Below are 15205 nucleotides of genomic sequence, written 5' to 3'. Positions count from 1 at the left end.
TTCTAATGTTATCCTTCTAATTTCTTCCTCGCTATTTTGTAAATCGCCCACCTCATCTTGTAATTGGTAAATTATCCTGCTTTCTCTTTCTTTTTTAAGTTTATATGCCAACCACCTCCCCAGTTTATTTGCATTTTCAAATTGATATTGTTTCATATATTTAATCTTTTTGATATGGTCTATTTGTTCAATTAAGTTTAGTTCATGTTTAACTGATATTAATTCTTCTTTAACCTGGAGGTCATCTAAGTTTAACTGAAATTTATTTTCTAGATACTCTAATTTTTTCAATAGTATATCCTGCTGTTGCTTTTTCCCCCGTTCCTCATCGATGTATATGCTATTGTTATTCCTCTCGTAAATGCCTTTAATGTATCCCATAAATTCTGTAATGATGTGTGGTGTTTTTTATTTACGTCTAGGAATAAGATCTAGGAATAAGTTCTTTTTCTATTTTCTCTAAATATTCCTTTTCCTGTAGTATTTGTGTATTTAGAGTCCATCTCCTAGAGTCCGTTTCCTTTTTTGGCCTTTCCAAGTTATTCTCGACGTGGTGCTGGAGCGACGTGGCGCTCCCATGTAACACCTCTCCTGCGCGAGCTGCACTGGCTCCCGGTGGTCTTCCGGGTGCGCTTTAAGGTGTTGGTTCTCATCTTTAAAGCGCTCCATGGCTTAGGGCCAGGGTACTTACGAGACCGCCTGCTGCTACCGATAACCTCCCACTGGCCAATACGCTCTCACAGAGAGGGCCTCCTTGGGGTGCCGTCACTCAAGCAATGTCGGCTGGCGGCCCCCAGGGGGAAAGCCTTCTCTGTGGGGGCACCTGCCCTGTGGAATGAGCTACCTCCTGGAATACAACTGATCCCGGACCTCCGTACCTTCCGTAAGGCCCTGAAGACTTATTTATTCCAGCAAGCCGGCCTAGCCTAAAGGGTTTTTAATGGGATTTTTAAAATTTTATAGACTTGGGGTTTTAAAATGGGAGGCCGATTGATTTAATCTTTTTTAATTATCTTAACTTTTGTATTGTATGTATTTTAATTTTGGCTGTTCACCACCCTGAGTCCCCTTGGGAGAAGGGCAGTATACAAATTAAAATAATAATAATAATAATAATAATAATAATAATAATAATAATAATAATAATAATTCTCAGGGGGTTATGGTCTGCCCAGTCATTAGGAAGAATCTCTATATTTTCAATTTCTTTAATTATTTCTTTATTTGCCCATATCATATCTATTCTTGAAAAGAAATCGTGTGGATTAAAATAAAGTAAAAAAAATTTCTTTGGGATTTAATAACCTCCATATATCATTTAGATTCAATTCTTCAGCCATATTAAAAAAAAGTTTTCGGTAGTACGTTCCTCTTTTTTTGTTTTGTTTTTATTGCAAATATAATCATTTCTTATATCTATTATTCCATTATAATCACCCACTATACATATATCTGAATAGTCTGCCTCAAATAATCATATCATGCAGTTTCCTATAAAATTCTTTCTGTTTTTTGTTGGGAGTGAAAAAATTAATTAATAACATCTTAGTTTCTCCTCTTATCACTTCAATCATAAGTACTCTTCCTTTGGGATCCTCATAAGTTACTTTAGCTATTACTTCTTTTCTGACATATACCACTACCCCTCTCCTTTTCTGATAATGCTGCAAACAAGTTCCCTAATTTATTGTATTCCAGGTATTTATCTTGTTTTCTAATATGTACCTCTTGGAGACATATTACATCTACATTCTGTTTCATTAATTTTGAAAGTATCTTTTTCCTTTTTGTCTGGTCATTCAGTCCATTTATGTTTATTGATAGTAGTTGGGTTCTTTTCTCTATTTTCTTATTTGTCTGTCAGTCTCTGATTTCTGGTTGCTAGTAGTTCTTTGTGGTCTGATCCTAATTTCCTTTCCTTCATCTCGGTTTTCCATTGTCACCCTAGTTCTTTCTTCCATTTCCTCACCTCCAGATCCTTGTGTTTGTTCTTCTGTACTATCTCCAATTGCTCTCTGCTGCTTGAGTTTCCTCCACCTCTGTCAATTGATCGAATAATTCTTGGGCTTTGTCCAAGTTGTCAATTTTAATTTTATTTCTCCTGCCAAGTTATTATCATTCCTTCTGGGATGATCCACCTAAATAGATTTTTTTTTTTGTATTCAGAAGTTATGCTAAGAACCTATAATCCCCCCTTTGTTCTCGTATCCGTCTGGGAATCTGTTTTAGTGTTATGATTTCTGTTCCTTTATAGAATATTGGTTCTTCTTTTGTAGTTTTATATACATCCTCCTGAATCTTTTTGCGTACAAATTTAATATGTACCTCTATTGGGAAGTGGTGACGTCTTGCATAATTAATTTGAACTCGGTATATTTCATCAAATTCATTCCTAATCTCTTGTTTGTCTCTCTGCAGAGCTTCAGCAATCAGTTCCGCCATTATCTTCTCTAAATTCTCTTCTTTTGTTTCAACTACATTCTGAAACCTCAAATAGAAAGAGGCTCAGTCCATCTCAAGATCTATCAGGGAATTTTCCAAATCCTTATTTGCCAACATTAGTTTTTGGTCTACCTGTTCTAATATTTTTCCAGTTTGTTCTGTTTTCATTTTGACTGATTTAATTCTTTGTTCATTTTTTTGTATTGCCTGTTGAATTGAATCCATTTTAGTATCTAATGTTTGTATATCCAATTTCAGGTCATCATGATTTTTAACCATTGTCTCTTGAAGTTTCATCATGGTGTCCTGTATTGTAATCAGTGTAGATTGCATCATTTGAACCGATAAATTAGTATTAGGTTTCTATCGGGAGCATCATGTCTATTGTTTTCTGGCTCGATGGGGAGGCCATCGCCACCATCGGATTTGATGCCGCCTTTTTCCCTGCTCTTAAGGTTGTGGTAGTAATATTAGTCATTTCTTTTAAGATTCTGCTTTGTTCTCCCAGAATATTATAAATTTTTGCTCAAATTACCATCCACTGTTGTCACTGAATTGCTTATCTATTATTTATAGTTTATATATATTTTACACTCTAGTTTCTCTTTCTATTGTATTATCCTTAATTACTTAATCAGAGATTTACAATTATATATCAATAACCCAACATACAATATAATTACAATCCAGTTACAAATTAATTGCTTAGTTAATTACTTATAGTGAGTTAAACTATATTATATGGATATAATTAATATTATCGGTATTTCTACTCTTAAATATTTAATTTACAAGAATTTATAAAAGTTTATAACTATTTCTCTGTTGAATCTGATTTCTTCACTATAATCTAAATAATCAATAATTATTAATAATACTAATAACACTTAATCTATATATTTTTAAATATGATCTTACCACAGGAAGAATATCAAATATCAAAACAAGAGCCAACAAAATTATTCAAAGGAAGAAAAGGAAGAAAAGGGGAAATTTCTATTTCCAAGTCATTAATCACTGTCTATAATTTATCTGTCTTGTCAATATTCCACACAAGACAAAGCCTCTGTTATAACATTCAATTTTTTTCCTCCCCCCCCAGATGTTCCAATTTCTTTACCGATCTCACTCTCATTTCCGCAACACCACTGTTCTCTTTTTTATTTAATTACTTAATATTATATCATGTTATATTATGTTCAAGTCTCTTTATCCTTGCCATTCTCCTTCTTTTTTCCAGTCGCTCTCTTACTGCTTTTCCTTGGCTTTCTTACTTCCGCTGGTAGCATCCAATTTAGCCTAGTCACTTCCTTTCCTTTCCTCTTCACTTTTTCTCGTTGAAAATCATCAGTTTGTTCTTTCTGATGTCATTTTCCCCAATACTCCAAATCTTCCCATTTATTTTCACCGTTGTCCTCCGCTCTCTCTCCTACATTCATTTTCACGCTTACAGTCTTATTCAAATCCCACTTTCCTTTTCGTTTTCCTCCCTCAGCAATTTCCTTTTTTTTTGGATGAATCACAGCTCGTCTCTCTCAGTCGCTGCTAAGTTTCAATCAGAGCCTCTTCCGTTTGCCCGAATAGTTTTTAAATTAACTTACTTTGACAGATCCAATCACCACACATAGGAGAATTTCTCATTGGGGAAAATAGACACAGTCTGCTGACTATACTTGCTTCCGATTCTCTTGTGGGTTGTCATGGCCTCAGGTCCGCCATATCTGATAGAATGACAGAACATCTTCTCGCCAGGTTAAAGAGGGCTTCCCTTGCTTCAGCGGGCAATTGCCCACTGCCACGCTGAACTCCGGGATTCCCCTCTGCTTCGCGCAGCTCTACAAGCTCCACGTGCCTTCAAAGGGTCCCCAATGCAGAAAATTCAGCTGCAAAGGACGGAGCTCATCCTTTTCCTTCTGTGCCGCCCCGACAGCATCACCCGAAGTCCCCCTTGAGGATTCTCATCTATGGAATCCTTCCCAAGCTCTCTCTAAGTTTATTGAAATTAGCTCTCTTAAAGTCCAAGACTCTAGTTTGGCTGCTGCTTCATGGAAACCTGGGTTGCAAGCTGCTTGGAAGGTATAAAGGAATTAACCACTTCTTCCTGGGTGCTCTTGTATTGGGGCATCTGGGAGAGCACATCCTCCAGGAAATCCCCCCCCCCATGTACTTCAGTTTGAAATCGAAACAGTAAAAGTATTTTTTTTTGTTATTATTTTTATTTTACATTTTTCTTCATAGTACATCACAATTTTGAAACAGTGATATACTGGTTGTATCAGCACCTTTTTAACTATACATGATGTTATATATCCTAATTATAACCATTTTTCTCTTATTCATACAGTATAGCCCATAGGGAAAAAAAATAGAAACATGATATTATACAACATACATTTTCTTTATATGATGCTGACATTGTTAATCTATAATTTATTTTCCACAGTTTTTGCCAATTATCTAATTCTATAGTGTTTTTGCCCCTATTATCAGTTTCCTTTACTAATTCTTCTTCCATTTTAAAGCTCAATAGATAATTCTAAAACTTCTTTAGCAGTTTTTCATCTGTCCCCTGTAGTATCTTATCCAATATATATAAAATCCATATTTATCTGTATCCTTCTTATATCTCGTCTGTATTTGCATATAAGGCCACCAGTTCAAGTCAATTCCCTGATTTTTTAGTTCCTGTTTCGTTTTTAATTTCCCTTGTTCATTTAATATATCTTTATATCTTACTATTTTATCCAGATCTAACACGTTAGGATATATTAATGCTTCCATTGTGGACAGACTGGTATTTTCATATAGTGAGTCTGTTTAATTTTTCCCCATACTAGTAACAGAGCATTTCTAACCTGGTGTCTTTGGAAGTAGCTGTGTGTTTTGTTTTTCCCATCCCATATAAATGCATACCAACCCAATTGTAAGTCATGTCCTTCTATCACCAATATCCTTTTATTCTTTAGGTTAATCCATCTTTTAGCTATGTAAGCACTGAAGCTTGATAGTACAACTCCCAGTCTGGTAACCCAAATCCTCCCTTATTTCTAGTATCCTGTAGCATTTTTAATTTGATTCTTGGTTTTTTTCCTTGCCAGATAAATTTTGTTATCGATATATTTAGATCTTCAAAAAAGTTTTTCCCTAACTTTATCGGAATTACTTGAAATAAGAATAAAATTTTTGGTATTCATTTTAATTGTGGCTATTCTTCCAATCAGCGAGAGTTGTAAATTTTTCCATTTGTCCAAATCCGTCTTTATTTGCTGCATTAATTTAGTATAGTTATCTTCTTTGATAACACATTTGATATACATCTTGCTGTTAGCCAGATTCCCAAATATTTAACTTTTTTAGTTACCTGCATTCCTATCCTTTCCATCAATTCGTTTTTCTGTTTATTTGTAAAGTTTTTTGTTAATATCTTGGTCTTTTCCTTGTTTATTTTAAGTCCTGCTACTGCACCAAACTCTTCTATTTTTTTTTTTTTTTTACTAATTTGGGTCCTGTTTCTAGTTGTTCCTCCAGAATAAATACCAAATCATCAGCAAATGCTTGTACTTTGTATTGCTCTTTTTTTATCTTCAGACCTTTTATTTCCTGGTCTTGTCTGGGCTGTCTAAGTAGGACTATTCTAACTCTATTCTAGAGTTAATATGAATAGTAGAGGCGATAGAGGACATCCTTGTCTTATGCCCTTATTTATGTTAAATGTTCCTGTTGTTTCTCCATTTATTATCACATTTGCTGTTTGGTTGGACTATATTGTTTGAACCATCTTTACAAAGTTTTCTCCAAAATTCATATTTTTCAGTTGTAATATCATAAACTGCCAATTCATGTTGTCAAAGGCTTTTTGTGCATCCAAGAAGATCAATGCTAGTTGCTTTTCGGGGAAACAGTAAAAGTATTGGGCCCACTGTACTCGCTTCAGGGAGAGCTTATGGGGGGTTCCCAGGGACTCCAGGTTTTTGAGATTGGTTCAAACTTCAAAGAGGACCTTACTGCCCTCTAAGAACTGCCTCCACTGTTAGCAGGGCCCATCAAACCACAAAAGCCTTTTTTTCCCATACTGCCCAATGTCTCTCAGTCTCATTTAGTTTGTGAGATGTGTAGGCACAGGGTTGCAACTTTCCCTCAGCATTCTTTTGGAGGAGAACTGCCCCCACTGCCACATCGCTAGCATCCTCTTGTATCACGAATGGCTCTTCTGGATTTGGATCTTTTAGGACCGGCTTTGGTGCAAAGAGGCATTTGAGCTTTTCGAACGCCACCTGTCCATTGTCCAATTTAGTGGCTGGCTGGGCTTAGGCTTCACTCTGCCCTCCATCCTTGCACATACCCCATTTTGAGCAACTCTGTGATTGGCAAGGTGATCTGGGCAAATGAGGGAATGAATTGGCTATAGAAGTTAGCAAAGTCTAAGAAACCCTGCAGCTGTTTTCAAGTTCAGTGGGCCTGCCACTCCAAAATGGCTTTCACCTTCCCTGGGTACATCTCTATTCCTTCAAATGACACCCAATACCTAAATAGTCCAGACTGGTTTTGTGAAATTCACACTTCGATAGTTTGGCACACAGCTTAGCATCAAAGAGTTTTCTAAGCACTTGGCGCACCGGTCTCACATGCTCTTCTATTGTCTCAGAGTAGATGAGGATGTTGTTCAGGTACACCAGAACCCCTTTGTTCAAATTCTCATGCAACATCTTATTTATTAGTTACATGAACACAACAGGTGCTCCTGTAGACCAAAAGGCATCACTTTGAATTGGTACACCCCAAGGGGCAGTTAAATGTAGGCTTCCACTCATCCCCCTTTTAAATCCTCAAATACCGTGTTTCCCCAAATATAAGACATCCCCTGATAATAAGCCCAATCGGGCTTTAGAGCGCATGCGTTAAAATAAGCCCCCTCCGAAAATATTTAAATGCATGTGCAGCTGGTCCCCACCATTTCCTCTGGTTAGGGTTAGGGAGACAGAGCTGAAATCAGGTAAGATGGCAAGAGGAGCCCTGTCTTGCTCCATGCGCCCCCAAGTAATAAGGCTTCCCTAAAAATAAGGCCAAGTGCTCAAAAAAAAAAAAATAAGACAAGGTCTTATTTTCAGGAAAACATAGTAGTATGTCTCTCTTAGGCCCAGCTTGGTGAACACCTTCCCTTTGGACAGATAACCCAGCATGTCCTTCATGAGGGGGAGAGGGTACATGTTCTCCACACAGACTCCATTGATTCTGTGGAAATCCATACACAGCTTCAGTGACCCATCCTTTTTCTCTTTAAACAGCATGGGAGCTGCTACTCAGGACTTTGCTAGCTGGATGAATCCCCTGGCTAGGTTCTTGTCTATGAAGTCTCTTAGCTCCCCCATCTCCTTGGGAGTCATTGTGTACATCTTAAGCTTAGGCAATTTCTCCCTGGTAAGATTTTAATTGCATTGTATGTGGGGCGATGGTGGGGGGGGCAGAACATCAGATTCCTTCTTGCTAAACACTTTGGCGAGGTCCTGATACTCCTTGGGGATTGCAGGCTCCCTCAGCTTTGACTCAGTGGCCACTCTCATGTGCTTGGGCCCATCCCTTCCTTCTGATCACAGCTGGGGCTCACTGTGCTTCCTCTCTGTAAATTCTGGGGTCCCTGGGCCCATCACTAAGCAATTCCTGTCTCTCCCCCAGCATACTGTCAGGCTCCACTTCTTCAGCCATGCCAACTCCAATATCATGGCTTCTGCCATTTTTTGGCCCCCTATGAACTTGATAGTCTCTTTGTGGTTCCCCATTCTCAGGCTCACCGGCTCGATTATTTGTTTGTTTGTTTGTCCAATTTATATGTCGCCCTTCTCCGTAGACTCAGGGCGGTTTACAATGCATTACAGCAATAGCCTGCATACTTTTTTGATTAGGTAGGAGGCAGGCAGCCCCCCTATGATCAAGCCATTGACCTACTCATATTTCATGAGTTGCCGTAGCTTCCTCACTCTCAATCCTAGTCTCGCTGTCTGCAGGCTGATTAAATTCTGCATCCTGAGTCTATCAGGGCTGTTACGACTCCCTTCACCCTGAGTGGGGCACAATGATCTCCACCTGGACAGTAAAAAGGGCAATGGCTCCACTTACAATCAGGTCATTCTCCCCCTCACTTTTGCTCTCTTAGAGGGTCAACTGGGCCTTGCCAGTGGTCAGAGTTCCCTCCCCCTCACTGGTTGGGGGAGAGACCGCTATGACTTGGTGTGCCTCCCGCTTCTTTTCTCTCTCTTCCTTCAATGTCTTCTTGGTCTTTGCTGGGCTTGGAACCTTTGGGGTCATCCTGGGCTTGGGTGCCGGGTAGATTGCAGCCCTATGGCCCTCCTTCCCACATCAAAAGCCCTGTCTGGGTTCATGCTTTGGGACCTCTCTTGGAGTGGAGGAGGTAACTGCTGGGGTTTTCTGACCCAATGAACATCTCTCTTGGCTTTTTCTTAGCCAGCTCTCGGATCCTCCATGCCTCTTATACTCTATCAGATCCAACTCCATGTTCGTTGCCAGAGGGTACCACACGTGGGATTCTGCAAGTGTGGTACAGCTCCCGGTTCAGGCTGTTATGAAAGTAGAAGTCCAGCAACCACTCTGGCCATCCCCTCAGCTTCCTGGCAAGGCTCCAAAACTCCTGGATGTACTCGGTCACTGGCCTGTTCCCATGTTTGATAGTGTGGATCTCGGACTCACCTCTAGGAAGGTGTCAAGGTTCCCCAGCTTGGGAAGTCCCTCGTCGTGCAGCTGTGTTGCCCACTCTGCTGTATCTCCCTCCAGGCTGGTCACAATGGCGTTCATACATGCAACATCATCCGGGTAAACTGGTCCATACAGGTCCATGTGGCTCCACATCTGGTTCAGGAAAAAGGCCAACTTCTCCAGTCTCCCATTGAACATGGCACTTATCAGCGGAGGTTCCAAGTGCCCCGGGGCAAACCAGTATCCTGGTGACCACTCCACTGCATGTGGGAATGACTGGGATTCAAAACCCATAGCTACCAGGGGCACATGAGGTTGGCTGGCTCCCCCGTGTGGAGTAGCAGTCACCCCTCAGGGACTGGCTCTGCCCTGGTCTAATGCACCCCTCTGCTGTAGGGCAGTAATCCCTCTGGGGCTGGCAGCACCCAGGGCTGCTGCTCTAACTTTTCCCATGCAATCCTGCATAGTTAAAAGAATAGATTTCTCCCCTCCTCCCACTGGACAGGTCACATTGTCCACTTATGAATTGTCCTTTTGTTTTGAGAACAGTTTATGTCTTGGTCGACACCTGCAGAAGTGTCTTTGGTGGGTGCTTGGCTCTCCCGTCTGAAGTCTGCAGTCTCTGCATTCCATCTTCCCCTTCCCTCCCTCCAAATCTTTGGCAAGTTGAGAAGCGATTATATTCACAGGAAGCATAAGCAAATTCAATCTAGACAGTTTATTTTTATGCTTTACAGGAATCTTGCCAGGTATATGGAAAAAGAATAATTATGTTGATGAGATTCCTGTGCAATAATGCTTTCTTCTTCATGCTGGATACACTAACCATATCAATAACACTATCAGCTCTGACTTACAAATATCTGCAGCTATTTACTAACCCAGTAAATGGCAGCAAAGTGAAATACTAACTCTAATTTTTGCAACTGAGATCTTGGAACTTTACATGAAAATCCATTGGTTTTGTTCGTATTTTGCTTTTGAGTTAAAGCCATGTTAGGGTTGACAGGAAGTGACAGGAATCAGGTTGGTGCATAGATTTGATTAAGGAATGAAGAGTTAAATACTGTTTTTCTTTTATGTTCTACTTCACCTTAAAAATTAAATATAAAAATCTATAATAAATCCCTTTAATAGCTGTTTGTCAAGAAATCAACAAATTTATCTTGTCGTCTTGCTATTGTGCCTATAATGTTTCTATAATGTGTAGTGGTTAAAGCTGTAGGGTGAGGTTAAAGGAAATGGTAGAAATCTCAATGTTTAAAGTTACTACATTTCTTTTGGATACATGGATATTTCTCTCAAACTAGCTGTTCTCTTGAAATATCTCAAAACAGATGGTTTCTTTAGTAACCTTTCCTCATCTTTGGCCTTGGAAGGAATCTTAAGCAGCCAAGTTGCCTTGACTGGAGTTCTGGAATTCAGACCCTGGATCCTGAAATTACCTATTCTACAGCTAATGGTGAAAAATGGCTTGTCTTATTCATTTCTTTCCTGCCTTGGCACTTTAGGGATTGATGTGCTAAATAATGCCATTGAAACTCTGATGGGCAGCCGTAACCGTGAGCAGTGGATTCAAGCTGTGGTTAGTGTTTCAGACTCAGTGATGCAAGCAGATCAGACTGAAGTAAGACTCTTTGTGATATTGTACACAGTGGAATCTTTCTCTTTTCACCAAATGTCTGAGTATGACCTTGCTATCTGTCTCCTATATGTGTTATGGCCTGCTTCATCAGCATATCCCAGAAACCAAGTAATCAGCCAAGAAGATACTTGACTGAAAAACTGATAATTGGAATTTTTCTCAGCACCATTGATTGAATGCTATTACTTAAGAGTAGGGATTGACAGCCTTTTTCTACAAAGGAGCCAGAGACTATGCTGCTGCCATTTTTGGATGAGGTGGTGAGCATTCTCTCTCCCTCTGTTGTGGGTTGGGAAAGTATATTTCTTTTTGGGACCAAGAGCTGAATGATTTTGGCTGGTGGGCATATCTGGCCCATTGGCCATAAATTGCTGACCCCAATCAGATCTTGGTTGCAAAATCTAGATAATGATTACAGGTAGTCCTCTACTCACAACTGGTCATGTAGTGACCATTCAAAGTTATGATTCCCCCCCCCAGTCACATTTTGGGCACTTGGCTACAGGGCCCAGCTGTTTGCAATGTCCTACAGTCATGTAACCATGATTTTTGAGCCATGGTGGCTCAGTGGTTAGGATATAGTATTACATGCTGACTCTGCCCATTGTCAGGTGTTTGATCCTGATGGGCTCAAAGTTGACTCAACCTTCCATCCTTCATGGTTGGTAAAATGAGGACCCAGATTGTTGGGGGCAGTTTACATTTGGAAACTACTTAGAGAGTCCTGTAAAGCAGGACTTTATGGAGGGGAATATAAGTGCTAAGTGCTATTGCTATTTTTGTCATTTTTTGCTGAAAACTGGCACTTACATATATTAGCAGCTTTATAGTAAAGTTATAGCTAGGTTTATTGAAATCTTACTAAATTTAATAGAATTATTCTCAGGTCAGAAAGCTTAAGGTTCCACAGTAGTTCTTTAATCTGTGCTAGCCATTTGGTGTCAGAATTAAATGATGCTTCCAAAGACAAATATTTCAATGATCCATTGATTCCAGTGGGAGTCAATTATAGCCAATTATCCCATAGAGGTCAGTTGGACTTTAATATGTTTAGCTTTGTATGTTACAAATTCAACTGATTTTCATTAGAATATTAAGCACTTCCATTAATCTCTCTCACTGAGAACTTCAGTATCCTTAACTTTTGTTGGGGTTTGTCTATAGTTCAACCTAATTTATTAAATATAAATTGAAAAACCAATAACAAATGTTAAAGGGTCATTCTTGACCTTTATTAACCTGCTCAAGAATATTAGTTTTCAGAGATGGTTGATAAATCCAGATACAGTTACATCCTATTTGTTCCACTGGTTTCAATGAGCACTAAGTATTGCTTTCTTCAGAATGGAATTTACGGTACATTTACAAAACATTCAGTCCTATTTTGTTATTCTTCCAATAATGTTTACTTTTAATATATTACATTAAACTATAAACTAGAGCAGGGGTGTCAAACTCAATTTCATTGAGGGCCGCCTCAGGATTGTGTTTGACCTTGGGGGGCTGGGGTGGGTGTGGCGGGGTGGGCGTGGCCAGCTCAATGTCACTCATGAGGGCACCTGTAGTGGTCAAGTGCGAAGGCAGGACTTCCCTCAGACCCTCCCTCACTCTCATAATCCTTCCTTCCTACTTCCTTCCTTCCTTCTTTTTCCTTCTCTCTTCCTTCTCCTTTCTTCTTCCTTCCCCTCTTTCCTTATTTTTCCTTCCTTGCTCTCTTTCCATCTTTTCTTTTTTTCTCTCTCTTTCCCTTTCTCCTTACCTGTCCCTTCTTGCATATTCAAATGCAAAACAGGAAACATTTCTCCTTTTATTTTGTTTTTAGTTTGTTTTGCTAGCCCTCCGCCAGTGAAAATGGAGCCTGGAGGGCGTGCCCCTCTGGGCTCCGTTTTCACTGGCAGAGGGCTGCAGGAGGCCATTATGGCCAAAAATGGGGCCTGGGAGGGCTGCACGCGGCCCTTCAAAACTATGTTTTTGCTGGCAGAGCTACCACAGGCTGGGCCTTTGCTGTTTCCATGGCGGCCCTATAGGCCAGATCTAAGCATCCCATGGGCTGGATATGGCCCACAGGCCTTGAGTTTGACACCCCTGAACTAGAGGGTTCAAGCCCTGCCTGCTGGATGTATACACCATAATGTGATTTGTTTGAATTTGCCAGGGCATCACATTCACTGCATCACATTGATGAGACTGATCACATAATTCATTTTTGTGTTAGGAATAGGAATTTTTTAAAAGAAAGAAATAAAGTATAAATTTGATTCCTGTGTGAAGAACACCTAAAGCTTGCAACTAGTACCTGGAGGACAATTGGAATAAAATGCAGTGAGTACCCTTGGTGTAATCTGATTGGATCATTCTATATTCTTTAAGGCTGAAGAGGAGGAAGATTCCTGCATTTGGGAATGTCAAGTACGCTACGTGACTTTTATTGGGATTGGGAGAGATGCCCACACATTTGGACTTATTGCTGACATGGGGAAACAACGTTTCCAATGCACAGCCTTTTGGTGTGAACCAGATGCTGGAACCATTTCGGAAGCAGTACAGGCTGCGTGTATGGTAAATGCTGTGAAAATAAAACAAACCAGAGCAGATTTCAGGAAAAGTATTAGTCTTCTAAAGAAGCTTCCTCTTAAGCTTGCATACATTTTATCTTCCTACCATTCTTAATCACTCCCCATTACACTCAAGACATTTTTTTCTGGCTCAGTATTCACCACTCTTGAAATACTTGAAGATAAAAAGATCAAGAGTCTTGTCCAAAAGAAGAAATTATTATTGCATATTGCCATCTAGAATAAAACACCTGAAATATTTTATTCTAAGTGAAGACTTCTAAACCATTCTGCCAGAACCATTTCCTAAAGCCTAGCTCTAGGGAAAAAAGAAAGAAAATCAGACTTTAATTAAACATTATGGAGCATCCAAAGAATCAGTGAAATCAATCTTTTTGTTGAGATCGTTTGGTATAATATTGCTATGCATCGTATCTGATAACAATCTAGCCAGAAAATCAGAATATCACCAAATAATTGAATTTAGCTTTAATCACTATATAGGTGAATTATAAAATACCTGGCCAATTTCAGCTGCAGAATTTTGAATGATTATTTTCAAATTAAACCATAATTTTTTACATATTCAGGTTTCTCCAAATAATTTATTGGATTGTATGTTCTTACAACATCTTGGCTGAACTTGAAAAAGCTAAGCAAGGTTGAACCTAGTCAAATTGGAATGGGAGACAACAAGGAATCTTAGGTTTGTAGTCTATCTTGAGAAGTAAGGAAGGAAGATATTACAGATTAAGGCAACGGTAAACTATTGCCATATTTTATCTTTTTGTCAACAGGAAATTGAATGAGTCTTTGCCATTTATATGATAGGGAGAAGATTTTTAGGACAAAAAACACGTTAATTTAGGTTTTTGTAAATCATGACTGGTTATATACTCTCTAAATTCACTGCAATTTATGTGTTTCTTTGATAGGTCCAGTATCAAAAATGCTTAGTGGCATCACGAATGAGAACAAAAAGTAGTTCGCACTCCATTATGAAGCTGAAAAGGACAATGTCGCTTGATTCACCCGTTTGTTCATTTCCCATCACAGGACCCTCCTTGCCGAAAACCAGCAGTGGGGCCACAACATGCAAGAGAGGAATGTTCTCTTTCTTTGAAACCTTCCGCCAAAAACATTCCATGCTACACACTTCCTAAGATGAAAACAAAGACTGGTGGTCCCAGATGACCCTTAATGGCACTGTCCTCTGATGTCCAAGCTATGAATGTAACTAGCATAATTTTGTTTGTGAAACTCCTTCACTGAGCGAAAAACCAATACAGCCAAACAAGACTGGATACTAAAGAAGGATCCTGAGAGATTCTGGACATGCTATGCATATTTCTTGCAGTTTTTTGCTACATAGATACTCTGTGGGAGAGGCAAGCTTGTGGGGGAGGGGGAGGGGGGCAGGGGAGAAGCAATGCTGCACAAAAACATTTGAAGGTGCTGCTTGCTGCTAAGAGCAAGCAACATCATAATCACTGCGTAAACGTAAAGTCTTGCTCCAATTGCCCAGGGATTGATAAATCTGAGCAAAGCAGCTAATTCATCTTCATTCAGTAACAACACTTTTTTTTTAATAGTTGAAGCTATTGAGATTAACATGGTTCTTTTTTTAGCTGTAGTTTGAACTCTTGGAATGTGACACTGGAAAACAGGCTCAAGAGAAGAAAAATAACCTGTTGACTCTCTAGATACATGCTTGGTTTAATATAAATTCTTGATCTGAAGTTATTCCTGGAAAAGTAATAAAGAATTGACAACAATATTCTCCAAGCTAATGCGACCCAAATGTGTTTGGACCACAAATCTCAATATTTTCATGGAATAATTAATATTCTAATTA

The 15205-nt window shown here is 39.3% G+C and overlaps 1 protein-coding gene across 1 annotated transcript in view; it reads left to right on the top strand.

Annotated features, from left to right (window-relative positions):
• The window catches only part of APBB3 (amyloid beta precursor protein binding family B member 3), a 103427-nt gene extending 88793 nt beyond the window's left edge, over positions 1-14634 (top strand). The window contains 3 exon segments of the mRNA XM_070940830.1: positions 10662-10777; positions 13166-13354; positions 14286-14634. Coding sequence (XP_070796931.1) covers positions 10662-10777; positions 13166-13354; positions 14286-14513 — 533 coding nt within the window. The 3' untranslated portion in view covers positions 14514-14634.
• Positions 14635-15205: the final 571 nt, after the last annotated feature.

Source organism: Pituophis catenifer, unplaced genomic scaffold (assembly GCF_029215685.1).
Source record: "Pituophis catenifer annectens isolate HBS135680 unplaced genomic scaffold, rPitCat1.0.hap2 SCAF_3, whole genome shotgun sequence".
NCBI classification, from domain to species: Eukaryota; Metazoa; Chordata; class Lepidosauria; order Squamata; family Colubridae; genus Pituophis; species Pituophis catenifer.
This window is presented reverse-complemented; position numbering and strand designations above follow the sequence as displayed.